At 43.6% G+C, this 24,637-nt stretch overlaps 1 protein-coding gene across 2 annotated transcripts; it reads left to right on the forward strand.

The window, feature by feature from the left end:
- The first annotated feature begins 11,209 nt into the window (after positions 1-11,209).
- LOC137299406 (perilipin-3-like) lies at positions 11,210-24,235 on the forward strand. 2 transcript variants are annotated; one of them, XM_067968124.1, is made up of 8 exons: positions 11,210-11,231; positions 11,583-11,670; positions 13,225-13,420; positions 14,345-14,427; positions 15,275-15,560; positions 16,353-16,540; positions 18,254-18,373; positions 22,830-24,235. In XM_067968124.1, the coding sequence occupies exons 2-8, from the start codon at positions 11,599-11,601 to the stop codon at positions 23,196-23,198; spliced, it is 1,314 nt and encodes a 437-aa protein (XP_067824225.1). In that variant the 5' UTR covers positions 11,210-11,231; positions 11,583-11,598; the 3' UTR covers positions 23,199-24,235. The 2 variants fall into 2 exon arrangements, with proteins under 2 accessions (XP_067824225.1, XP_067824224.1); XM_067968123.1 differs by having other exon boundaries at positions 11,224-11,264.
- Positions 24,236-24,637: the final 402 nt, after the last annotated feature.

A 24,637-nucleotide genomic window follows, 5' to 3' on the forward strand; every position in this document is an offset into this window, starting at 1 on the left:
GAAGACTGCTACACATTGTATATTTCAAGATATTTCATAATTAATCATTGAATTCTTTACATTTACCATTTTACCTATAACTTGATAGGTTTGTTTCCAACCATAACTCTGACTATTCTCAGTTTGGTACCAATCGATAGTGACATGTGTGTAGGAACACAAGGACTAGATGTTCTGTCCATTGACAATGAATGACTACCTCAAGAAGACTCTTCTTAGAGGCCAACTCTATCCAACACTCTTTCTGCACTAAATCATCCACAAAGAATTCCTAGAGTTGAGAAATATCAGAACAATTGGTTCCACTAGGCCTTTGTTTTTTGCAAAGGTAGTTTATCTCAGCAGTTTTGTTTCAGGTTAGGGGCATGAGGAAAAGTCCATTCCGACCAGGACCATTCACAGGGCACAACTAAAAGTTCAGCAACCCATGATCTGTTCAAACTGATTTATTTTATTCTCCCCACACCACCCACCCACCGCCCCCCACAACTGTCCACAGTAAAACAAATTGGATCACAATGGTGAGGTCCAGTCTATTGAAGTAGTCAATATCTTATGGCACCCATCCATCACAAAGATTCTAGTAAACTAGCTAGTTGATGCTGTGTTTACATATCAAAGTTTAAAAACTGATCAAGCAACTGGGGACATTCTGCCTGGTTGTGAATGACTGTTCGAGCCTAGGAGCAGATGAACCCTGAGGTCCTCTGTAATGCATGCTGTCAGTTCTTGGATAGAGCAGTTTCAGTGGTAAACCATGCAGGAGGAGATAACTTCTAGAGGACCTGCCTATGGAAGGAATTCTCTACCAGGAGCAAACACCACCGAAAACAGAGAAAGGAAGAAAAATAATTTTCCGGAAGTTGAAGTTGAAAGATGTCAAACGTGTTGTGTGATGGACTGCTAGGTTTCTGCTGCACGGTAATTTCCTGATCTCAACTATCTCATAAGACCAAGCACTTGCTCAAAAGGAAACAGAGACAGGAAGGAAGTTATTATAAGGCGCTCTTGTGCTCTTCCCTCTACATGGAGACGAGTAAAAAATCTTAGCTCTCGTCAAGATACTAACTGTATAGTTCATCATAAGATTTCCCTGTTATTTTTGTGGGAGTTGACTCACATTACCCTATATCTACTTGCACAATAGCACAACCAGTGGTTTTAGCAATTGTGTCTTCTTGTCACCTGAACTGGATATTTGCATCTTTCATGTGTACTCCTTCAAACTGTCTGAAGGTGGACCGAGCAATCATTTGGTGAGACGAGGCTTGATACAAATCATTAAACTACTTTATTTCATAACAAGCGAATATACAGAGCAACGGTTATGATATCAACTTGTGAGCAGACGACTGAGAAACCCCGGCGATATCACTAGTGGCCCCCTGGAAGGATCCAGAGGCGAAGAAGTTGAAGGCAGTCGTGACTTTAACTGCCACGGGAAATGCGATGCCACCAGGCCCAGACGGGAGCAGCTCTGCGTGAAGCGCACAGATGTCTGCGACCACTTGGCAACTCAACCTGAGCCTTCGTTGGCACTGCTCTGTAGGGGTCCAGAAAGCTGAGCCTCTGCCTGTAGACCCTCTCTCATGGGTGGTGCCTCCTGCGACATCAGACCCTCGGTTGTTCCCTTTTCTCCTGTGATGCATCTGTGCCTTGTGGAGCTGCCTGGCGAGGATGGTGATCCTCCTCAGATGTACTGGTGAATGCAGCCTTTGCGCCCCCACCCCCCACCCCCACCCCCAAACCTAATGTCAGTTTGAGGGGAGCCAAAAAGTAGGTAAATATGTCTGAACACAAGGGGCGCTAAATTGGGAGGAAGCTGTTGTTTCGGCGCTACACGGCCTCTCCGACATCCAAGATGGCTTCTTGGATGAACACGCACATTTCCTGTGTGACGTGCACCAGACGCCATCTTGGTATAGGAGTTGGCGCAGGTGCAGATAACAAACGCTAGAATCATGTAAAGTAGGGAGAAAATGGCTTCAATCAGTGTGCAATGCTGATTTAAAGTGATAGACACCATTTTGGGACTTAACGCTCAACTCAACGCACAGTCTTAACCCCGACCATCTGAACGTGTCTTAGAGTGCTTGGAGGACCCTCCACCCACGCTATTTAAAGGGACCATGCAGGATTTACAGGGTAGTGGCTGGATTATTGCCTCTGGCTGCCAAGACATTTGTACCTGTTTTTGGAGGTTTCCTAGACTTCAATACTAAGATGTGGGGACATAGCCTAACATTTAGAGCCAGGACGTGCAGGATTGAAGTTAGGAAACGTAAAGGGTGGGAGATGTTTGGAACGCTCTTCTGCAGACGGCAGTTGATGCTAGCTCACTTGTGAATGTTAAATCTGAGATTGATATATTTCTGTGAACCAAGGGTATTAAGGGATATAAGGCTAAGATGGGTATATGGAGTTAGGTCACAGGTCCACCATGATCTCACTGAATGGTGGAACAGGTTCGAGGGGCTAAATGCCACTGCCACTTGCTGCCTCTTGATACGCACCACCTTCTCCTGCAAGAAAGCGGGACGTGTGCCTGTCATGGTTGAATAGCTGCCAGTGTGTGTGGCCTGTGAGTTGTGGGTCGGCGGCTTGAAACAGTGGTAATGTGTAAGGGTGAGAAAAAGCATCTGATCGGAAGAGTTGAGTACTGATGGAAAGAGTTTATTGGTATGTGGGTGATGGGGGTGTAGTGCGTGGTGCAGTTGGTAGGAGACGCCACTTGAGAGTTGACCTCACTCACCTTGACCACTCATGTCAAAGCATTGAACTTCTTCCTGCACTGTATCCATGTTCATGATGCTGTGCGCCTGGCATTGACTTTGTCCCCCGCTGCCTCCCACTGCCTTTTGAGTATATGTCTGGAGGGCCTCTTGCCACCCCCCTCTGCGGATATAGGATGTCCCTCTTTCTGTCCACCTCTTGCACCCAAGGTCTCTAGTGCATCAGCAGAGAACCTTGGTGCATGCACTCTTGCAGGCCGACTCAGATCGGCAGATTGGTGAGGTCTGGTATGCAGATTGGAGGATGTGGGATTTAGTAGTGCGCAACCTTTATTCAATATTTTAACATAACACATCAGTGTGTAAACACAGGGATGGGAGCTGCATCTGTGTTTTATCTGATCAGCCAACTTTAAGAGATTTCTAAGAAACATCCTCCCTTTAAGAGATTGAGCTCCCTCTGGTGGTAGAAAGTGCAAATTGCATTGATTCCACGTGCAAGGCCTGGAAAGGAATGCCGATTGCAGGTAAGTGCTCCCTTGGGTCCAAACTTGCGTCTTGCCTGCCCAGGGTCCGTTGGGCACAGGGTGTTAGTGCATCGTGCTACCATCACCCAGAAAGGACCCTTATCCAACTTTTCCCCCAAGAATTCTTAATGATGATAAAGAAATCTCAGTCTGAACGCAAAGAACTTCCAGCCAAAGGTTTGTCTGAGAACTGATTGCCCTGCTGCAAAAGCTCACCTTTTATTCCCATCTGTCAAAAGGTGATTTAAATGGGCAAATGGCTGCCGGCTGCAATCCGCTTTCGTTTCCATGGCGTCTTTCAGACACCACGGGAACCACGTTTGAGGCAGGGTTAAAATCATGTCCCTGCGTCAATACACAAAATATAAACTAGTTAAAGTACTTTAACTCATTATTTAAATATCGGCCCGCTGGCTTTAATTGCCGGTGGGACATCCAGCTTCCTGATCTGCGCGCACCCAGATGCGTCTGGGTCGTATCCGTTTTCGGCGGGTTGGAGACAGGATTCCACCCCCCCTCCATAAAAATACTGTTTTGTCTGCCCTCCCCCCACCGCCACAAACCGACCCCGACTTGGCAGATAAAATCCTGCCCATAATGACTCTTTCCTCAATGACAGGCTTCTTATAGAAGAGTCAAGAATATGGTGATTGACAAGATTGTTACCTTGCCATGACTAATTCATATCACTTTCTTTTGACTTCCAGGGCCTTCACGCGTACAAGAACAATCTGTGTAGGTTCATTAGGACGATTCCTCAGAGTTCATTCCTTCTGAGGGTGCACCGTCACAGGATGTACCGCCATCCACCAGCGCAGATACGAGCACTTGGATGGGTCCTGTTAGCTGGGTTTTCACCTGGTGATTCATAAGTGAGTACGAGCAGAGACTGGTGGCAGGGGCAGCTGCGGAGAGTCCGCCTCGGAGGGTGAACTCCTCTCCAAGCTCTGCTCAGCTGGACACAGATGCTGAACCCTGGGGGTCATCGTTAATGAGAGAACTTGAGGTACAGCTGCATCTTCGCAAGGCACTGGAAAACGTGCAACTCGTACTCTCCACAATAGCGGAGAGGATGGAGGAGTCCAACTCCATCGCTAGTCAATTGATGGCGCAGATAATTGCCGGAATGCCTGCCATGGAGAGAGTGGCAGCCTCCTTGGAGCTTCAAGCACGGCTCACAAATGAGTCTATGCAGGCCATGACCATGGCTTTCATTCTTTGTACATTTTTCTCCTCTCCTCTCCTGAAGACACTGATTCAGGCTGCGGTATGGTTCCACGTCATAGGTCTGGCTGCCCAAGAGAGATATTCAAGCACTGGAGGTAATGAAAAGAGCCACTAGGCTCATCCCTGGTGTTAGAAGTCTAAATTATGAAGGAAGACTGGAGAAACGTGAGCTTTCAGCCTTGAAAAGATGCATTTGCAACATATTCTTCACAAATAAGAAAGACTTGCATTTATATAGTGCCTTTCATAATCTTAGGACATCCCAAAGCTCTTTATAACCAATTAAGTACTTTTGAAGTGCAGCGACTGTTGTAATGTAGGCAACGCTGCAGGCAATTTGCACACAGCAAGGTCCCACAAACAGCAATGAAATAAATGACCAGATTATCTGTATTAGGTATTGGTTGAGGGATAAATGTTGGCCAGGACACCAGGAGAACTCACCTGCTCTTTTTCAAATCGTGTCATGGGGTCTTTTGTATCCACCTGAGAGGGAAGACAGGCCTTGGTTTAACGTTTCATCCAAGATAACACCTCCAGCTGTTAGCTAAAGTTAAAACTCATGGAATTGAGGGCAAATTATTGACCTGGTTAGGGAATTGGCTGAGCGGCAGGAGACAGAGAATAGGGATAATGGGCAGGTAATTAAATTGGCAGGATATGACTAGTGAGGTCCCACAGGGATCTGCGTTGGGGCCTCAACTATTCACTGTATTTATTAATGACTTAGTTGACGAAATAGAAAGCCATATTTCCAAGTTTGCCGATGACACAAAGATAGGCAGCATTGTAAGCAGTGTAGATGGAAACATAGAATCACAAGAAAGATTAGTAGATTAAATGAATGGTCAAAACTGTGGCAAATGGATTTCAATGTGGGCAAGTGTGAGATCATCTACTTTGGACCTAAAAAGGATAGATCAGAGTACTTTCTAAATGGTGAAAAGCTCAAAACAGTGGAGGTCCAAAGAGACTTAGGGGTCAATGTACATAGATCATTAAAATGTCATGGACAGTTACAGAAAATAATCAAAAAGGCTAATGGAATGCTAGCCTTTATATCTAGGGGACTAGAATACAAGGGGGTAGAAGTTATGCACAGCTATACAAAGCCTAGTTTAGACCACACCTGGAGTACTGTGTTCAGTTCTGTTTAGACCACACCTGGAGTACTGTGTTCAGTTTTTGGCACCGCACCTTAGGATGGATATATTGGCCTTAGAGGGAGTGCAGCGTAGATTTACCTTGATGATACCTGGACTCCAAGGGTTAAATTACAAGGAGAGATTGCACAAGCTAGAGTTGTATTCTTTGGAATTTAGAAGATTAAGGGGTGATTTGATCGAAGTTTTAAAGATATTAAGGGGAACTGAAAGGGTAGATAGAAAGAAACTATTTCCGTTGGTCGGGGAGTCTAGGACTAGAGAACATAGCCTAAAAATTAGAGCCAGGACTTTCAGGAGTGAAGTTAGGAAACACTTCTACATGCAAAGGGTAGTAAAAGTTTGGAACTCCCTTCTGCAAACGGCGGTTGATGCTAGCTCAATTGTTAATTTTAAGTCGGAGATTGATAGCTTTTTGTTAACCAAAGATATTAAGGGATATGGGGCTAAGGTGGGTATATGGAGTTAGGTCACAGATCAGCCATGATCTTATTGAATGGCAGAACAAGCTCGAGAGGCTAAATGGCCTACTCCTGTTCCTATATTCCTATGTTTCCCCATAGTCTGTAAATTTTGTCTTATGTGAAGATTTATTTTCTTCAAGACTAACTGCAGATGTTTTTTTCTTGAGAGAATGAGGTTGTTGCTACTGTGAATATATTAATTTGCTTTATTAAAGTATTCCTGTCACTACTGTAGAATTTTCAGAGTCTGGAAATAAAGTAAGGAATGGGGTGGGTCTTTTTTGGCCAACCAGTGGGTGTGCCACTGCGTTGCCCCAGTATTATCAGACGAAAACATAAAATATTATGGCAAGTGCCCTAAGGCACCACTAATATAATAAATAAACAATAGTAACAATGCTTAATACAGAAACAATGCACAATTAATAATTAAATTATAATGTTGTTGTGAATATCAATAAGACACTCTATACCCTGCGGCACCCACCAGTAGCAAAAGGCCTCAAGCTTATCAGTGGACACCGCATGGTCCCTCTCCAGGGCCACCTGGGCACGGACAATGCCGTGGAAGAGAGGCAGGCAACCAGAGTAACCCCCCCCCCCCCCTCCCTCCCATTGGGTCCCACTCACCCTGGACCTATAAATTGCTGTTTTGGCAAGGGCCAGGAGTAGGCCCAGGAGAAGGTCCTCCAACTTTGTTTCAATGATATTGACTCATCCTTATCCCTTCCGAAGCGACTGAAAAATTAAAGTTACTTATTTAAAATAGTCAATTCAGCATAACCCTCAATCCTGTAATCACAAATGTGTCTTTGGGCTGCCATGAGGTGAAGGACAGGAACACATGCAACAGTGAGCCAGTTTTGTCTTGTGTGTGAAGAATGCACAGCTGCTCATAATTGCACATGTCAGTTGCAAAAGATGTCAGTTAACAAATTAACATGAAATATTTACAGGGCCCAGTAAAGTTCTTTTTAGGTCTCTATATTTTCTTTCACTTTCAACATATCGGTAATTATTCCAGGAAAAATTATACTTGGCTTGAAAAGTGTAGTTAGCATCGACGCCAAAGTGTCAGAAAATGCACCAAACAAAGTGTGAAAATCTCAGTTTCTTAAAGATGCCACCAGGACCCCATAGAAAATGAACATCACACCTTCAACAGTCACATCTGTCTTCAGTAAATTCTAAATCCATCTAAAACTGCACTTTTGCAGGTACGTTATTTTGTTTCTTCATTGTATCATAGTATCATAGTAGGTACAACACAGGAGGAGGCCATTCAGCCCATCGTGCCCGTGCCGGCTCTTTGAAAGAGCTATCCCCATTAATCCCATTCACATGTTCTTTCCCCATGGCCCTATAAACTTTTTCCCTTCAAGTATTTATCTAATTCCCTTTTAGAAAATTACTATTGAATCTGCTTCCACCACCCTTTCAGGCAGTGCATTCCAGATCATTACAACTCGCTGCATGAAAAATTGTTTCCTCATCTCGCTTCTGGCTCTTTTGCCGATCACTTTAAATCTGTGACCTCTGGTTACCGACCCTTCTGCCACGGGAAACAGTTTCTCCCTATTTAGTCTATCAAAACCATTCATGATCTTGAACACCTCTATCAAATCTCCCTTTAACCTTCTCTGTTCTAAGGAGAATAACCGCAGCTTCTCCAGTCTCTCCACATAACTGAAGTCCCTCATCCCTGGTGTTAATTGTATCATGTGATTTATACCAATTAGTGTTAATTGTATTCAGGTGGTGTGTGTCAACTGGGGACTCTGTTGTATCCTTTTTATATTAGAGCTTATCTAGGGTGTGGTGTGTGTGTAGGGGGCATCTCTGTGAATAAAGGCTTGGAAGCAACTGAAGACCAGGCTCTAGTATTCTATCCTTCACCACTTGGCTATCCAATTTATAATACCTGGTACCATTCTAGTAAATCTCTTCTGCCTTGATATCCTTCCTAAAGTGTGGTGCCCAGAATTGAACACAATACTCCAGCTGAGGCCTAACTAGTGTTTTATAAAGGTTTAGCATAACTTCCCTGCTTTTGTACTCTATGCCTGTATTAATAAAGCCCAGGATCCCATAGCCTTTTTTAACAGCCTTCTTAACTTGTCCTGCCACCTTCAAAGATTTGTGTATGTGCCCCCCCAGGTCTCTCTGTTCCAGCACCCCTTTTATAATTGTACCAATTAGTTTATATTGCCTCTCCTCATTCTTCCTACCAAAATGCATTACCTCACACTTCTCTGCGTTAAATTTCATCAGCCCATTTCTCCAGTCTGTCCATGTTCTCCTGAAGTCTGATACTATCCTCCACATTGTTTACTACATTTCTAAATTTTGTGTCATCTGCAAACTTTGAAATTATACCCTCTATACCCAAGTCCAGGTTATTAATATATATCAAAAAGAGCAGTGGTCCTAATACTGATTCCTGGGGAACACCACTGTATACTTCTCTCCAGCCTGAAAAACAACCATTCACCACTAATCTCTGCTTTCTGTCCCATAACCAATTTTGTAGCAACGCTGCCACTGTCCCTTTAATCCCATGGGCTTTAATTTTGCTAACAAGTCCATTATGTGGTACTTTATCAAATGCCTTTTGAAAATCCACGTACACAACATCAACCACATTACCCTCATCAACCCTCTCTTTTACTTCATCAAGTGATATGGGGATCAGGTGGAAAAGCGGAGTTGAGATCGAAGCTCTTATTAAATGGTGGAGCAGGCTCAAGGGGCCGTATGGCCTATTCCTGCTCCTATTTCTTATGTTCTTATGTTCATCAAAGAACTCAATTAAGTTAGTCAAACATGATTCTCCTCTAACAAATCTGTTCTGACTTTCATTTATTAGCCCATACTTTTCCAAGTGCCAATTTATTTTGTCTCGGATTATTGTCTCTAAAAGTTTGCCCAACACTGACGTTAGGCTGATTGGCCTGTAATTACTGGGTTTATCCCTCTCCCCTTTTTTGAACAGGGGTATAACATTTGCAATCCTCCAGTCCTCCGCCCCCATCCCCATATCTGATTGGAAGATTGTGGCCAGAGCCTCTGCAATTTCCACCTTTACTTCCCTCAGTAACCTAGGATGCATCCCATCTGGACCGGGTGACTTTTCTACTTTGAGTACTGACAATCTTTTATGTACCTCCTCTTTATCTATTTTTATCCTATCCAATATTGCTCCTACCTCCTCCTTTACTGCTACAATGGCAGCTCCTCTTCTCTAGTGAAGTCGGATGCGAAGTATTCATTCAAAGCCTCAGCCATGCCCTCTGCCTCCACAAGATCTCCTTTTTTGCTCCTAATTTGTCTCATCCTTCCTTTGACTACCCTTTTACTAATATGTTATATTTATATGCTTCTCTTTCACCTGCTTATTCCCCCATCCTTTTAGCTGTTCACACACTCTCAGTGTCTCATCTATGTCTTTTATGTCTGTGATTTCTCTGATTGTGCCTCCTATCATTTCTGCCATTCAACCTTCTCCTGTTTTCCAATCAAGCACTTTACAGGTCATTCTATTTCTTTTCCTGTGAGTGTGTATTTTCCCTCACTCCCTTCCCCTTGCCCTGATCCTTTTTAAAATACCGTTTATTTGTATAATCTTCTAGTTCTGAGAGAGTTCACACTCTTGAAACAACTAGTTTGCTTTCTCCACAGATGCTGCTCGACCCATTGAGCGTTTCCAGCATTTTATGTTTTTGTTTCAGATTTCCAGCATCTGCAGTATTTTGCTTTTAGGTAGTAAAAAGTAAATTTAGGACTAGTATCAGGAAGTTCTTCACACAGAGGGTTCAACACATGCAATGGACTCCCACTGCACCCAAATACCCTGGAATCATTTGAGAACCAATTGGATGTTGCAATGGCGGGACTCTGGGGTCCTTCTAAATGGATGAACTAAGATGAGTCAAATGACCTTCCTCACCAATAATTATCTTGTGAGCTCGTGATCAATCTTGCGGACTGTGGACTTGTTATGAAGTAGTGCTTTGTTATACCATAGCCTTTTGTGTGGCTAGCTCATCTGTCAAACTCTTGCAGGGTAACTCGAGGTAATCCCCCCACACTTTTTCAAATAATTCAAAGTTATGATTCCGAGAGATTTAAACAAAGAGACACTTTCAGATTTTTTTTTTATCTATTAGGCCCCCCTTTTATAAGAAGGGGGGGTGTGGGGTGTGCTTAAATACTAAAACCAAACAAACCAAAACCAAGTGTTCAAATTAAAATTTTATTATCCTCGTCCAGGATGCACTCCAGCCCCTGCGGTGCCCACCGGTCGCGGAAAGCCTCGAGCGTACCGGCAGACACCGCGTGCTCCATCTCCAGGGCCACCCGGGCGCGGAGCATTCCGCGGAAGAGAGGCAGACAGGCCGAGCGACCGCCCCCACGGACCGCGAGCATCCTAGACCTGTGAATAGCCACCTTGGACAGGCCCAGGAGCAGGCCCACGAGAACGTCCACCGACCTGCCCGCCCCCCTCCTCACCGGGCGGCCAAAGATCAGGAGCGTGGGACTGAAATGCAGCCAGAACTTGAGGAGCAGCCCCCTTAAATAGTGGTGATGTGGAGATGCCGGTGATGGACTGGGGTTGACAATTGCCTTGGCAACGGGCAGTTGAAAAGACTATCTGTAATCACCAGGCATTGTTCTGTGATTTATAAATGCGATAGGTTCGAGGATTTCATTTCCACATTCACCTGAGGAAGGAGGAAGCCTCCGAAAGCTTGTGGATTTTAAAATAAAATTGTTGGACTATAACTTGATGTTGTAAAATTGTTTACAAATCTTAAATAGTGGAACAGGGGCTGCAGCCTCCCACACTCTGTGAATAAATGAAACACTGACTCATCCAGGCCGCAGAAATTAATTCCTCCACACTCGGTCACATGGGGTCTCCTCTCAATGCTTGACATGATTGAAATGAACCAATCTCCGCCTCTGAGTCCTTGATTGGTCGGTGCCTCATTCAATTTCCCTCTTTCAATGTCGATTGCTCAGATCTGTTGTCAATCACATAGTGTGCCCCGCCCGGAAAATGTCATAAAACTATTTAAATCCATTGCCCCGGACCAGCAACTAGATTGTGTGGAGGAGGTAAGGAGTAGTGTCATTGCCTAAGACAGGGCAGTAAGTACGGCACCTTTATGTCAGTTTCCAAAAGTTTAATTGTTTTGTTAGTTTCAGGTGCGTTTTTGTTCGAAAATGTTCAGATTAACTTTTAATATTCGTTTCTGGTGTTATGTGATTCAAATCCTTGGCACAGGCAGACTTTTTAATTGGAAGACTTTGGTATTTCGCCCAACTTTAATAAACTTGTTACTGTAAAAGTTGCCCTTATTCTGTCCCAGTCGCTGTGTTTATTTCACTATGAAAATTGACCCTAGCCTGCCGGATAGATGACTGAGAGTTAGACCGGTTGGGTTAATCCTAATTTATTTCTAATAGATTTTACCGATTTGTCATGGCGTCAGAAGCGGCTGAAAACGTTAAAGCTTTCAACATAACCGAACAGCAGGCGAGCGATGAGCAGCAGGTACTTTACTTATGGAAGAAAGTTGTTTATCTCTACCGTTCTGACCTGGTAACTTGACTATTTGCTAACTACTGCAATCTAAGGGATGACGTGAAGAATCTTCTAGTTGTGTGAAATAATATGGCAGGAGTTGGAGCCAACAGTCGGGAATCGCTTCCCGACTAGGAAATGTTATTGACTCAATCACTTGGTGTTGCGACCTTTGACCACTCTTGTAAAGAGGAGCTACGAATTAGTTTTCGTTGCCTTGAAATGTAAAGTTACAAAATTCGTGTGTATGTAGAAAACTGTTAACTATAAGGGTTTAAGCAGCAAATTTAGAATCTGACATTCCTTCAAAATAGTGCTACCTTTCACTTCAGAAGCATTTGTCCCTTCTCTCAACCCTTCTGCTCTTCACTCTTTCGTACTGTGTTTTTATTACTTGTTCCCTATGAGGCCAAGGACTTTTAATTTATAAAGGATATTCCATTGTAAGTGCTTGATGAAAGTGACCAGGTGTGATCTGAAGGGAGGAAGATAGGGAATCAAAGTGGAAGGATTGAGATCCTGATCTCTTGGCTGAGGGCTCTGCCACCAATGATTGAGCAGAAGGAAGGGTATTTGTGGGGCAGCACAGCCTGCTGGCAGAGGTTGCAGAACTAGGTGAGTCTGGCAAGATCAGGCATTCCCACTTGCAGTGTGCAGTTGAGCCTGTTTCTGGATTGAAGCAAAGTGTTCAGTATGAACTTTCTCATGGGAAGAACATTTTCTCCACATTATAAGGATATTGAGTGCAGCACAGATTCACTAATATACTGCCTGGTATGAGGCAGTACAAATATAAAGATTTGTTTTTATTAGGGAAATGCAAATTCTGGGGTGATTATAATTGTGTGTGTATATACAACCAGTAGTTGTGGGGTCATGAATGAGGGGCCACAAATATGATTAAATCTAAAATATTTAGAACAGAGGGCAGGAAAAAGTCTTCAGTGTTGTGAAACTGCAGAATCCACTTCTAGGGTTGTGGTTTAGGCAACAGTTATATCAACTTTCAAAATTGGATGGGGAAATATGGGAACAGGGTGGGTAATTGATTAGAACTACTTGTTCAGGTCAGTGTTTATGCTCCATGAACAGGCTGAATGGCCTGTTTCCATGTTGCAATGTCTATATCTTACCTGCTCTACCAGGAGTAGTGTAGGGAGACCTGAATAATTACTTTCACTGGCTGCTGTATATTACAGGCTATTTTGGATCTAGAACTGTGCTATAAAGTTGATCCACTAGAAACTAGACACTGTACCACTACAGTTGAGATCTTCATACTACATATCTGGACTGGCTTTAAAACCCTTGTACCCATATTTAGGATGGTTGTTCAATCTTTCTATGGTGAAAGTATACTCAAAACACTTGATTTTGGGAGGTTGCTAGTAAAATACCAACTGCAGTAGTCTCTAAGAACTGTACTGAGATGAGTGTTGCAAATTGAGTAGTTATTTTTGGCCCTTGAGTTATCTGAATGAATTGCTGTGCAATGACTTGGTGATTCCATGACTTGTGTTTCAGAGTGTGGTGAACAGGTTGACCAGTCTGCCTCTTGTGAGCTCAGTCTATGAAATGGTGTCAGCTGCATACAACAGCACCAAGGAGAACCACCCATATGTGAAGACTGTCTGTGATGTTGCTGAGCAGGGAGTGAAGACCATCTCTGCAGTGGCTGCCAGTAGTGTCAAACCAATTATGGACAAGCTAGAGCCTCAAAGTAAGTGTGGAGTGTACTTCAGCAAGCAAAATGGAATTGGTGACTTTTGGATTTAATGGCTAAAGTTTGGCTCCATAATGGTGACTGCACATCTAAAGTAAATTAACTGGATGTGTTGCTTTAGGATCCCCTGGAGATAAGGAACCTTTTTAAAATGCCAGCTCAATCAAGCCTGGCTATTGGCTTGGTACCCAGCAATAATTAGATAGCATTTTCTCTCCAATAAATGCAAATTATATTGATTTCTATGCATTATGAAAGTGTGTACATACAAGTACAGCAGGCAACTAGGAAGGCAAATGATGTGTTGGCCTTTATTGCAAGGGGATTGGAGTACAAGAGTAAGGAAGTCTTGTACAATTGTACAGGGCTTTGTTGGTACCACACCTGGAGTACTGTGTGGTTTTGCTCTCCTTACTTGAGGATATACTTGCCTTACAGGTGGTGCAATGAAGGTTCACTAGATTGATTCCTGGGATGAGGGCTCTCCTATGAGGAGAGATTGAGTAGAATGGGCCTTCTCACTTTAGAAGAATGAGGTGATCTCATTGAAACATAAAATGCTGAGGTTTTTCACTTGGCTGGAGACTAGGGCAGTCTCAGGATAAGGGGTGGGTTATTTTGGGACTGATGAGGAATTTCTTCACTGAGGGTGGTGAAACTTTGGCCCAGAGGGCTGTGGATGCTCAGTCGTTCAGTATATTCCAGACTAAGATCAATAGATTTTTGGACACTAAGGGATATTGGGGTGGAAAGTTGAGCCATGGTCTTGACAGGCAGAGCAGGCTCCTGGGGCCACATGGCCTACTCTTGCTCCTATATGGTCTTGTGTGGCTGAAGCTAAACTTCCAGAATGAGCCAAATGCTACAATTTGACAATATAGGCATTTGTTTGACTCTAAGCAAAAGTTCTTCTTTGGTCAGTTACAGCAGCTAATGAATATGCCTGTATAGGCTTGGATAAACTGGAAGAGAAGCTCCCAATCCTGCAACAGTCTACACCCCAGGTAAGGAAGGAAACTATCTACCAAATTACCCTGCAGTTGGTACTTGGCCTTCAGAAAGATTGTAATCTACCATGGCTAGAAGATTGTACTTCCAATCTAGGGTTACCAACTCTGGCTGTCTTTCTGGAGGTGTCATATGACCTCCTGCCCTACCCCCATGCTCCATCCTTGCAGCACACCACCTTCCCACACCAATTGGGAATGGAGAAGACTCCATTACCCAATTGGATGATTCTTGACTGTCAGTCAAACAACCTTTTTTCCCATCTCCAATATTTTTATAACTAAAACAGGTTTTCAAGGAAAATGGAAAAAATGCATAACACTCCCCCTATTCTCCCTGGTTGCTTGTAGCATGTCCTGGAGGCTCATCAGTATTCAATGTCTAGTTGGAGGCACCATCAAGCATAATCAGTACTAAGATGCCTGACTAGTAAGAGGGACAATGTCCACATCTGTTTTGAGTGTGCTAAACTAGATTAAAGCCATACTTGAATTTCCCCCTATTATGTAGTAAGTGAACTTCTGGGAGTCTCAGTGACCACATGGCAACTATTCAACTCTGTATAAATTGAAACATTTGAAGTGGGCCTAAATGGCTAACCATATGAATGAAAACAACTTAAATTTAATTCACTCACTCCTCCCAAAGGTGGCAGTGACTTCAATTAGTGATTTAATCCATAGATCAATCACAACAGAAAAATATAAAATTGAGGCAGTCTTCTGTGAATTAGGAAGCTAGACAAGGAAAACCCAAGATCAAATCTAGAACTGAATGATGCTTCTTGAAAGAAAAGTCAAACTAGTGCAGAGACAACATACTGAATTGTTCTCTATTTTGCAGGTTGTTGCTGATACCAGAGAACTGGTTTCATCCAAAATAACAGGAGCCAAAGATGCAGTCTCCAACACAGTGACTGGAGCTAAAAATACAGTGACCGGTGTAGTGGACATGGCCAAGGGGGCAGTGCATGGTGGCATTGAAAAGACCAGAACAGTGATGGTTGAAGGTGTTAACACTGTCATTGGGTCCAGAGTAGGCCAGATGGTGGCCACCAGTGTGGACAGTGCACTCAGTAAATCTGAAGAGATGGTTGATCACTATCTTCCTATGACTGAGGAGGAACTGGGTAAGAAACAACCTATTTTACTACCTGGACTTGTCTAGGATGCTTTTGTATCTGCTTCAGTGGCCCTGAACATCTTTGAAGTTTCATGTTAGGTACATTTACTTGAGCAATAAAGTTAGGGCTCATGCAAATCAGTGGTGACTCTACTGTCAACCTTGAGCAGGTTCACTTTCTGAATTTTTGTTCCTCACACTTGTGCTCTTGAATATGAAGGTACTGCAGAACATTGTTTATGGGTACTAATAATTTCCTATAAAGTACAAGCAACAAATCTCAAATAATTCCTGTTGCCTAGTCCCATCGTGCTCTCCATTTCCTACTTCCCCCTCCCACACTCTCTAGTCAAATAGAAGTTCAATAGCTGAACTGTTCCTGAATAAAATGCTGATTTGATAGTCAAAGTTGCATTTCCTGTTCCAAGTATTCACTTAACTATGGAGGGCCTTTACCAGGTTCCCTATTACTCCCAACATTGGAGTACTTACTTTGTCTCTGGTTCTTGCACCTATTCCCAATTTTCTCATGGCCAGCAACACACCATGTATGGGAAGCATGAGGGCACAGAAGTGCTAAGCTGCTCCAACTGTGGTGGGTTCAGCCTACTGTATTAAGTTAGAAACTACATCCAAATACTTAACTTTAAAAATTATCATTAATGTAGGTTTGTTTTCCATTGAGTAGCTTACAGCTGAAAATCTTAATCTGATTTTGGGGACTAAGGAAATTGAACAATGCTAATGTGTATCACCTGTTTTGAATAACAGCCCTGATTTGTAAACTCTTGTGCTTCAGCAAAATTGGCCACTTCTGTTGAAGGCTTGGAAGTAGCCCCTGCACAAGAGCAGAGTTACTATGTGCGCTTGGGATCTTTATCTTCAAAAGTTCGTCATAGAGCGTACCAGCACTCCACAGCCAAGATGCAGCAGGCCAGGCAAAGCAGCCAAGACACCATGTCTCAGCTTCACAACACTATGGATCTGGTAAGAATACATACTGCTTGAACTCATGCTGCTGGGTGGCTTTGAGCAACTGCTTGAAATAGGCATGATTCCAAGAAATAATCACCTTCAGACCTGTGTGCAACCCAATGCATCTTTAACAGCATCAGTCACATTTTTGTTTGTTTTTGTTTCAATGTTAGTGGTTAATCATAAGTGCATCTTGTGTCCCTTGCAAGGTGAGTGCACCTTTTTTCGTACCCAGTAATTGTCAATGATGGTGTGGCCCATAGATTGAGAACCCTTGCCCTGTACACCACCTACTGGGATGTGTTGGCAGGTGATTCTCCAATTTGGAAAAACAGATTTGATGTAGAATTTGAACCAACAAGTGACTTTTTTCAATGCCAAGCAGATAAACAAAGTAAAATCTACTCCCTTTAGGTGCCATTGCCACAGTGTAGGAAGCACTAAGAAATTTGTTCTGTGCAGGAGAAATTCTGCCACATGTCACTCCACTGACTCAGGTAAAACAGGAGCCCAGCTCCTTCGGCTGACAGAGGCACAGATCTCTATCTGCTAGTTGAGATAGACTAGCTTCAAATGTAATTGTGTAAGGGGGGAGTTTCTGGCCACTGAGCTGTCAATTAGTGAGGACTCAAGTTGACTACTTTCATTTTTTCGGGGTCTTCAATAGCTGTCAAAGCCACTGCAGGGGCCTAGCCTTTAATCGCTAAGGTAGTTTAGGACCACCTCTGCAGCTATTCTAAGCAAGAGTAGTAAATAACTACATCTCAAATACACTCAAACCATTTATCAATATTTAATGTAGGCCCTCTGACAATTGCAAAGATGTTCTTGCAAAATCCCTGGTTTGATTAACCAAATAACACTTCAGCGATCCATTGTGTAAGTGAGGTTAAAACAACTCTCCATTGTGCAGTCCATTCAAATTCATTGAGCAGCACCTTCTAAGAGATGCTTCATGACCTTGGGTATTAACTTTCATGCTGTTTGCCCTGCTCTTGGTTGTATTTAAATAGCTACAATGAGACTAACTGGATTGCTTTTACAAAGAGCCAGCATAGGCTTGATGGGCCAAATGGCCTTCTGTGCTGTAACCATTCTATGGTTCAATGGGCACAATCTACTTTTGGCACAGACCAATACCAGTGGTTGGTTCAAAACTATCATACCCAAGAACTCCAGTATTCTGCTTACCCCCAATTAACATGACCAACCAGTTCCTGGGACAGTAATAAAAAAATAAATTCTTAAGTGGGTAGTCCCTAATCATTGATATTGAAACACTTAACACTAAATTTGTATCTTTAGGCTAACAGCAAGGCTCCTGAATCCTGCTATGATATCAATGTGGGGTTGGTTAGATTTTCATAAATGATTTCAAGGCAGAATACTGCTTTTGCTGAAAGTGATCCACTTTTGAACTTCACAACTTTTTCTCCTAAGCTTATTCTAGGAATTTGTTAGCCATTCCTAACAATGGGCTATTTAACTGTCCCTGAATTTATTTAGTGTTCTCCAACTCTGTTCTCTAAATGGGATGCTCTAAAATACTAACTGAAGCAGCATTTTTTGCCAACTTTAAACTTGCTGGTTTTCAGTTCCATGACTGACAAAGCAACTTTTTTAAAGGAGCAATTATTTACACTTGAAAGCTGGTATAGGGGAAACTTCACTGGGAGATGGTGGTCTGTCAGTCCCTTCATTTTATAACCAGCTTTGTATTTGCAGATTGAATTGGTGCAGAAAGGAGTAGATTCAGCAAATCAGAAGCTGCATCAGACTTGGGTTGATTGGAGGAAGAAGCAGCCAGAAGGTGAAGTGCAGGAAGAAGGACCTCTGAAACCTGAGGTAAGAACTGACCTTTTTAGTCTGGATGGGAGGAGGAGCCAGCAGTGGAGCACATGGTACAGATCTCTACTGTTCCTTACAATCTGTTGAACAGAACGTTTAAAGGAGGGGAAACCAGCCCAGGCTGCTGAATACCTTGAGTTCCCTACAATGTGATCAAAAGGATAAATCACTACAAAGCTATTAGAAAATTGATCTCGTGTTCTACCTGGCAAGTTCAGACAGTGGCAGTTTGACACTCCCATATTGTGACTCTCCTAAATGGATAGGAATGCAGTCCCTGTAAAAGCAGTGTTCTGAATCATAACATGGTAGCAAAATTTGCCTTCATACTAAGTCCAATAGGTAATTCTTCCTCCTTGCTAGTATAATTAGCTTGTACAGTCACTAATATTGCTGATTGAGACTGGGTTATTGGATATCTAGAACTATTGCGAAGAAATTTTAAATTTTCCCCTCCTGAAGGCATTGACTCTTGGTGAGGTACAGTCCCTGGGCCAGCACCTCATGTAGCCATTTGTGAGCTTAGACAATGTCAGTGGGCTCTTTGACTGTAGAGGGCATTGCAGCTGAGCCTGATGCCCACATCCAGAAACATGTGGCTGACACTGGCAAGGCTATTAATTGCCCATCTTTGGATTTTTTTATTCATTCATGGGATGTGGGCATCACCAGCAAGGCCAGCATTTATTGCCCATCCCTAATTGCCCTTGGTGGTGAGCTGCCTTCTTGAACCACTGCAGTCCATATGGTGAAGGTTCACTAACAGTGCTGTTAGGAAGGGAGTTCCAGGATTTTGACCCAGCAACAATGAAGGAATGGCAATATATTTCCAAGTCAGGATGGTGTGACTTGGAGGGGAATGTGCAGGTGGTGTTCCCATGTGCCTGCTGCTCTTCTACTTCTAGGTGGTAGAGGTCACTGGTTTGGGAGGTGCTGTTGAAGCCTTGGCGAGTTGCTGCAATGCATCCTGTGGATGGTACACACTGCAGCCACTGGTGGTGAAAGGAGTGAATGTTTAGGGTGGTGGATGGGGTGCCAATCAAGTGGGCTGCTTTATCTTGGATGGTGTCGAGCTTCTTGAGTGTTGTTGGAGCTGCACTCATCCAGGCAAGTGGAGAGTATTCCATCACACTCCTGACTTGTGCCTTGTAGATGGTGGAAAGGCTTTGGGGAGTCAGGAGGTGAGTCACTCGCTGCAGAATACCCAGCCTCTGACCTGCTCTTGCAGCCACAGCATTTATATGGCTGGTCATTGACCCCCAGGATTTTGATGGTGGGGATTCAGTGATGGTAATGCTGTTGAATGTCAAGGGGAGGTGGTCATTGCCTGGCACTTGTCTGGCACAAATGTTACTTGCCACTTATCAGCCTAAGCCTGGATGTTGTCCAGGTCTTGCTGCATGTGGGCTTGGACTGCTTCATTGAGAGGTTGTGAATGGAACTGAACACTATGCAAACATCCCCATTTCTGACCTTATGATGGAGGGAAGGTCATTGATGAAGCAGCTGGAGATGTTGGGCCTAGGACACTGCCTTGAACTCCTGCAGCAATGTCCTGGGGCTGAGATGATTGGCCTCCACAACCACTACCATCTTTGTGCTAGGTATGACTCCATCCACTAGAGTTTTCCCATTGACTTCAATTTTACTAGGGCTCCTTGGTGCCACACTCGGGCAAATGCTGCCTTGATGTCAAGGGCAGTCACTCTCCTCACCTCTGGAATTCAGCTCTTGTCCATGTTTGGACCAAGGTCTGGAGCCGAGTGGTCCTGGTGGAACCAAAACTGAGCATCAGGTAAGCAGTTTATTGGTAAGTGCCGCTTGATAGCACTGTCGACAATTCCTTCCATCACTTTGCTGATGATTGAGAGTAGACTGATGGGGTGGTAATTGGCCGGATTGGATTTGTCCTGCTTTTTGTGGACAGGACATACCTGGGCAATTTTCCACATTGTCTGGTGGATGCCAGTGTTGTAGCTGTACTGGAACAGCTTGGCTAGAAGCACAGCTAGTTCTGGAGCACAAGTCTTCAGCACTACAGCCGGGATGTTGTCGGGGCCCCATAGCCTTTGCTGTATCCAGTGCACTCAGCCGTTTCTTGATCTCACGTGGAGTGAATCGAATTGGCTGAAGACTGGCTTCTGTGATGGTGGGGATATTGGGAGGAAACCAAGATGGATCATCCACTTGGCACTTCTGGCTGAAGATGGTTGCAAACGCTTCAGACTTGTCTTTTGCACTCATGTGCTGGACTGCCATCGTTGAGGATGGATGTTTAAAGCCTCCTCCCGTTAGTTGTTTAATTGTCCACCACCATTCACGACTAGATGTGGCAGGACTGCAGAGCTTTCTGATCTATTAGTAGTGGAATTGCTTAGCCCTGTCTATAGCATGTTGCTTCCACTATTTAGCATGCATGTAGTCCTGAGTTGTAGCTTCACCAGGTTGGCACCTCATTTTTGGTTACAGCTGGTGCTGCTCCTGGCATGCTATTCTAAATTCATTGCCCCAGGGTTGATCCCCTGGCTTGGTAATGGTAGTGAGGAATATGCTGGGCCATGAGGTTACAGATTGTGCTGGAATACAATTCAGCAGAGTTGATGGCCCACAGCACCTCATGGATGCCCAGTTTTGAGCTGCTAGATCTGTTCTGAATCTCATTTGGCACAGTGGTAGTGCCACACAACACATCGGATGGTGTCCTCAGTGTGAAGATGGGACTTCATCTCCACGAGGACTGTGCAGTGGTCACTCCTACCAATACTGTCATGGACAGATGCATTTGTGACAGGTAGTTTGGTGAGGTAAGGTCAAGTAAGTTGTTTTTCTTCTCCTCCACCCCTCCTCGTGTTGGTTCACTCACCACAGGCCCAGTCAAGCAGCTATGCCTTTTAGGGCTCAGTCAGTAGTGGTGCTACCGAGCCACTCTTGGTGATGGACATTGAAGTCCCCCACCCAGAGTACATTCTGTGCCCTTGCTACCCTCAGTGCTCCCTCCAAGTGATGTTCAACATGGAGGAGGACTGATTCATCAGCTGAGGGAGGACAGTAGGTGGTAATCAGCAGGAGGTTTCCTTGCCCATGTTTGACCTGATGCCATGAGATTTCACAGGGTCCAGAATCAATGAGGATTCCCAGGGCCATGCCCTCCTGACTGTATACCACTATACTGCCACCTCTGGTGGGTCTGTCCTGCCGGTGGGACAGGACATAACCAGGGATTGTGATGGAAGAGTCTGGGATGCTGGCTGAAAGGTATGATTGTGTGGCAATGTCAGGCTGTTGCTTGACTAGTCTGTGGGACAGCTCTCTGAATTTTGGCACAAGTCCCCAGATGTTAGTGAGGAGGACTTTGCAGGGTTTACTGGGTATAGTTTGCCTTTGTGTCTGATGTTGGGTGGTCTGTTCAGTTTTACTCTTGTGACTTTTTAGCAATTTTACAACTGAGTGGCTTGCTAGGCCATTTCAGAGGGTAATTAAGAATCAACCATATTGCTGTGGGTCTGGAGTCATAGGCCAGACTGGGTAAGGATGGCAGGTTTCCTTCCCTAAAGGACATTAGTGAACCAGATGCCTTAACAGTAATGGTGGGCTGCCTTCTTTGAACCACTGCAGTCTTTGTAGAACTGGTGTTAGGTTGGAAATTCCAGATATTGACAATGAAGTGATATTGACATGTCTAAGTCAGGAGACTTGGAGGTGATGTTCCCATGACTTTGCTGCTCTTAACCTTCTTGCTGGTGGAAGGGAAGTTCTACCAAAGTGAGCTTGGTGAAATTCAGCAGTGATCCTATGGATGATTAACTGAGGGTGGATATTAATCCAAGGGAGTAGATAATGTTAGTGACTCTGCCCTGGAAGCTGTTAAACCTTTTTTTGTGGCTGCACTGATTCAAATGAATATTCCATCATCACACTAACTACTACCTTTTTTGTAGGTGGTTTTGAGGCACCAGGAGGTGAGACCCATTGCAGGTACCCAGTCTCTGGCTCTTATATTCAGTGTTGATATGGCTGGTCCAGTCTGGTCATTGTTACCTGCTGCCTCACCCTTCAAGTGATTGTGAGAATTTGACAATGATCATGCTGACAAAGGTGGAGGAGGTGGCTGGCTTTTTCTTGTCTGAGTGCTACCTGTGTTATGAACATTACCTGCCACTTGTCAGCCCAAGCCTGGATATTTCATCAGTAACTGGACGGTGATCATGAGCTGGAACACTGAGGTGCTGAGTCCATCTGCTGCCTAGATGTATTCCAACTTGGCACAAGACTAGTAATCTAACCAGGCAACTTTACTAGTGTGACTTTACACTGCATAAAGATTGTTTCAATAAAAAAAAATTGTGTGGTTTGGAGGTTTTACTCAAGTTTACGAGTCAGGGGGGGAGACTCTTCAAATTTGTTTTGAAACAATCCCAAATGGTGACCACATTCTCATGTCTTTGTATTGCAGCAGCTGGAATCCCAAACCCTGTCCATGGCTCGCAGTCTCACCCAAAAACTGCAGACTACCTGCCTGACCTTGGTTTCAAACGTCCACGGTCTCCCTCAGCACATTCAAGACAAAGTACAGCAGATCCGCAAAACAGCAGAAACCATCCACACCTCTTTCTCCTCTGCCAATTCCTTCAGCGATCTCTCGGGGCAGCTACTGGCACAAAGCAGAGAGCAAATGCTGAAGCTTCGGGAGTCCATGGATGGGGTGATGGACTATGTGCTTCACAACACTCCTCTCGACTGGCTGGTGGGTCCTTTTGCCCCACAACTGACTGAGCATCCTCAGTCAAAGGAGATGATTGCAGTGGATAAAGTTGAAGAATAGATGCAATCTGTTACCTTGCCAGGTGGATGGTTGAACTTGTATTTGAACTTTGCATTGACCTTGCTGTTTGACTAAATTGTATTTCTAGTTTTGGTGTCCTTTTACATAACCTTCCTCAAACTATACCTTGTGTATGGAGTCTTCAGGAATTATGGCATAAGCAGATCACATCAGGACCACACAAGCAATTTGTAATCTAGCACTCCCTACTGGGACTAAAGGTCTATGCCAAATTTCACTCCAAACATAGTGCTGCTGAGTTTCATTTGCTAATTCAGGGAAATTTGTCTTGCAACATGTGATACTTTAGTTGTGTGCTGTCCATAGTGCAATTTTACTCTAGTCCTGGGGATGAGCAATGTTAATCTAGATTGACACCTTGGAACGCAGCAGGTCAACTGCAGAACATTGAGCAAGTTGTCTGCATAATCAACAAAGTATACAAAGGTTTAATTAAGATGCAAGTGGAAATGTTGGCATAGAGGGGCAACATGACTAGCTCTGGGCACAAATCACTTGTCCTAGTTATTAACTCATTGTTTTGAGCACTTTCATTACAACTTAATCTGTTACCAGGAGATTTTCATTTAAAGGTGGGGTTTTTTGGCAGTGCTCTATACTTCAGCTAGCCCTATTCACTTCAATATTTACAAGTCAAATTACTTTTGATAGCATTATGTAAATAACTTTTTCCCCAGAAGTATGTCTTGTGATCCTTTTAATGCCTGAAGCTATCTAAAGTAAAATGAAGAGGGGTTGGATTGGTTGTGTAGATTAAATGACTTCCTTTGCACAAGGGTAATCTGGGCAATAAATCACCAACACTGATTTTAAAATACTCATTTCACCACTAACTGTCCAGAAATTTTAAATTTAATATTTTGCCACAATAATTGCATGGAACCTGTGTTCTGCAATCTGAAATTCCTTCATGAAAGGAACTTCAGCTGTTCAAGATTGTGTAACAGCCTGAAATTGGTATAGTAAGTGGAACTGAAATCTGCATTAGTTTTTTTCAATAAAGGTTTGTAATTCAACCTCTGGTTTGTGATTTTTTTTATGGAAGAAATTTATGATGCCACAGTTAAAGATGGATGTCTAAACACTAAATGTAAGCTAAATTACTCTTTTTCCCCACAACTTTATGTAGCCATTGTCGGTGCCCCATGTATTTCAAACACCCACTTGAACAGATGGCTGTGCATCAGCAAATATGAAAACTCATTTTCAAAACTAAACTGCTGGAAATGCAGAAAACCCCTTGGCATTAGAGAAGACAGGTTAACATTTTGGATGGTGACCTTCAGCAGGACTGAACCATATACAACTCTGCTGAGGTTTGTACCTGAAATCTTAGCCTGTCTAATGACATGCTGATTGTCCTGTGCATTTTCTACTTGGATTTCAGATTTCCAATAAATGTAGTTACATTTAAAATA

This window comes from Heptranchias perlo, chromosome 29 (assembly GCF_035084215.1).
Source record: "Heptranchias perlo isolate sHepPer1 chromosome 29, sHepPer1.hap1, whole genome shotgun sequence".
Classification (NCBI taxonomy): Eukaryota; Metazoa; Chordata; class Chondrichthyes; order Hexanchiformes; family Hexanchidae; genus Heptranchias; species Heptranchias perlo.

Bases quoted from the DNA above. Each gene is read 5' to 3' on its own strand.
- LOC137299406 (XM_067968124.1), top strand. From the start codon at position 11,599: ATGGCGTCAGAAGCGGCTGAAAACGTTAAAGCTTTCAACATAACCGAA. The intron at 13,421-14,344 runs GTAAGTGTGGAG...TTCTTTGGTCAG, and splicing joins GGACAAGCTAGAGCCTCAAA to TTACAGCAGCTAATGAATAT. The intron at 18,374-22,829 runs GTAAGAACTGAC...TTTGTATTGCAG, and splicing joins AAGGACCTCTGAAACCTGAG to CAGCTGGAATCCCAAACCCT.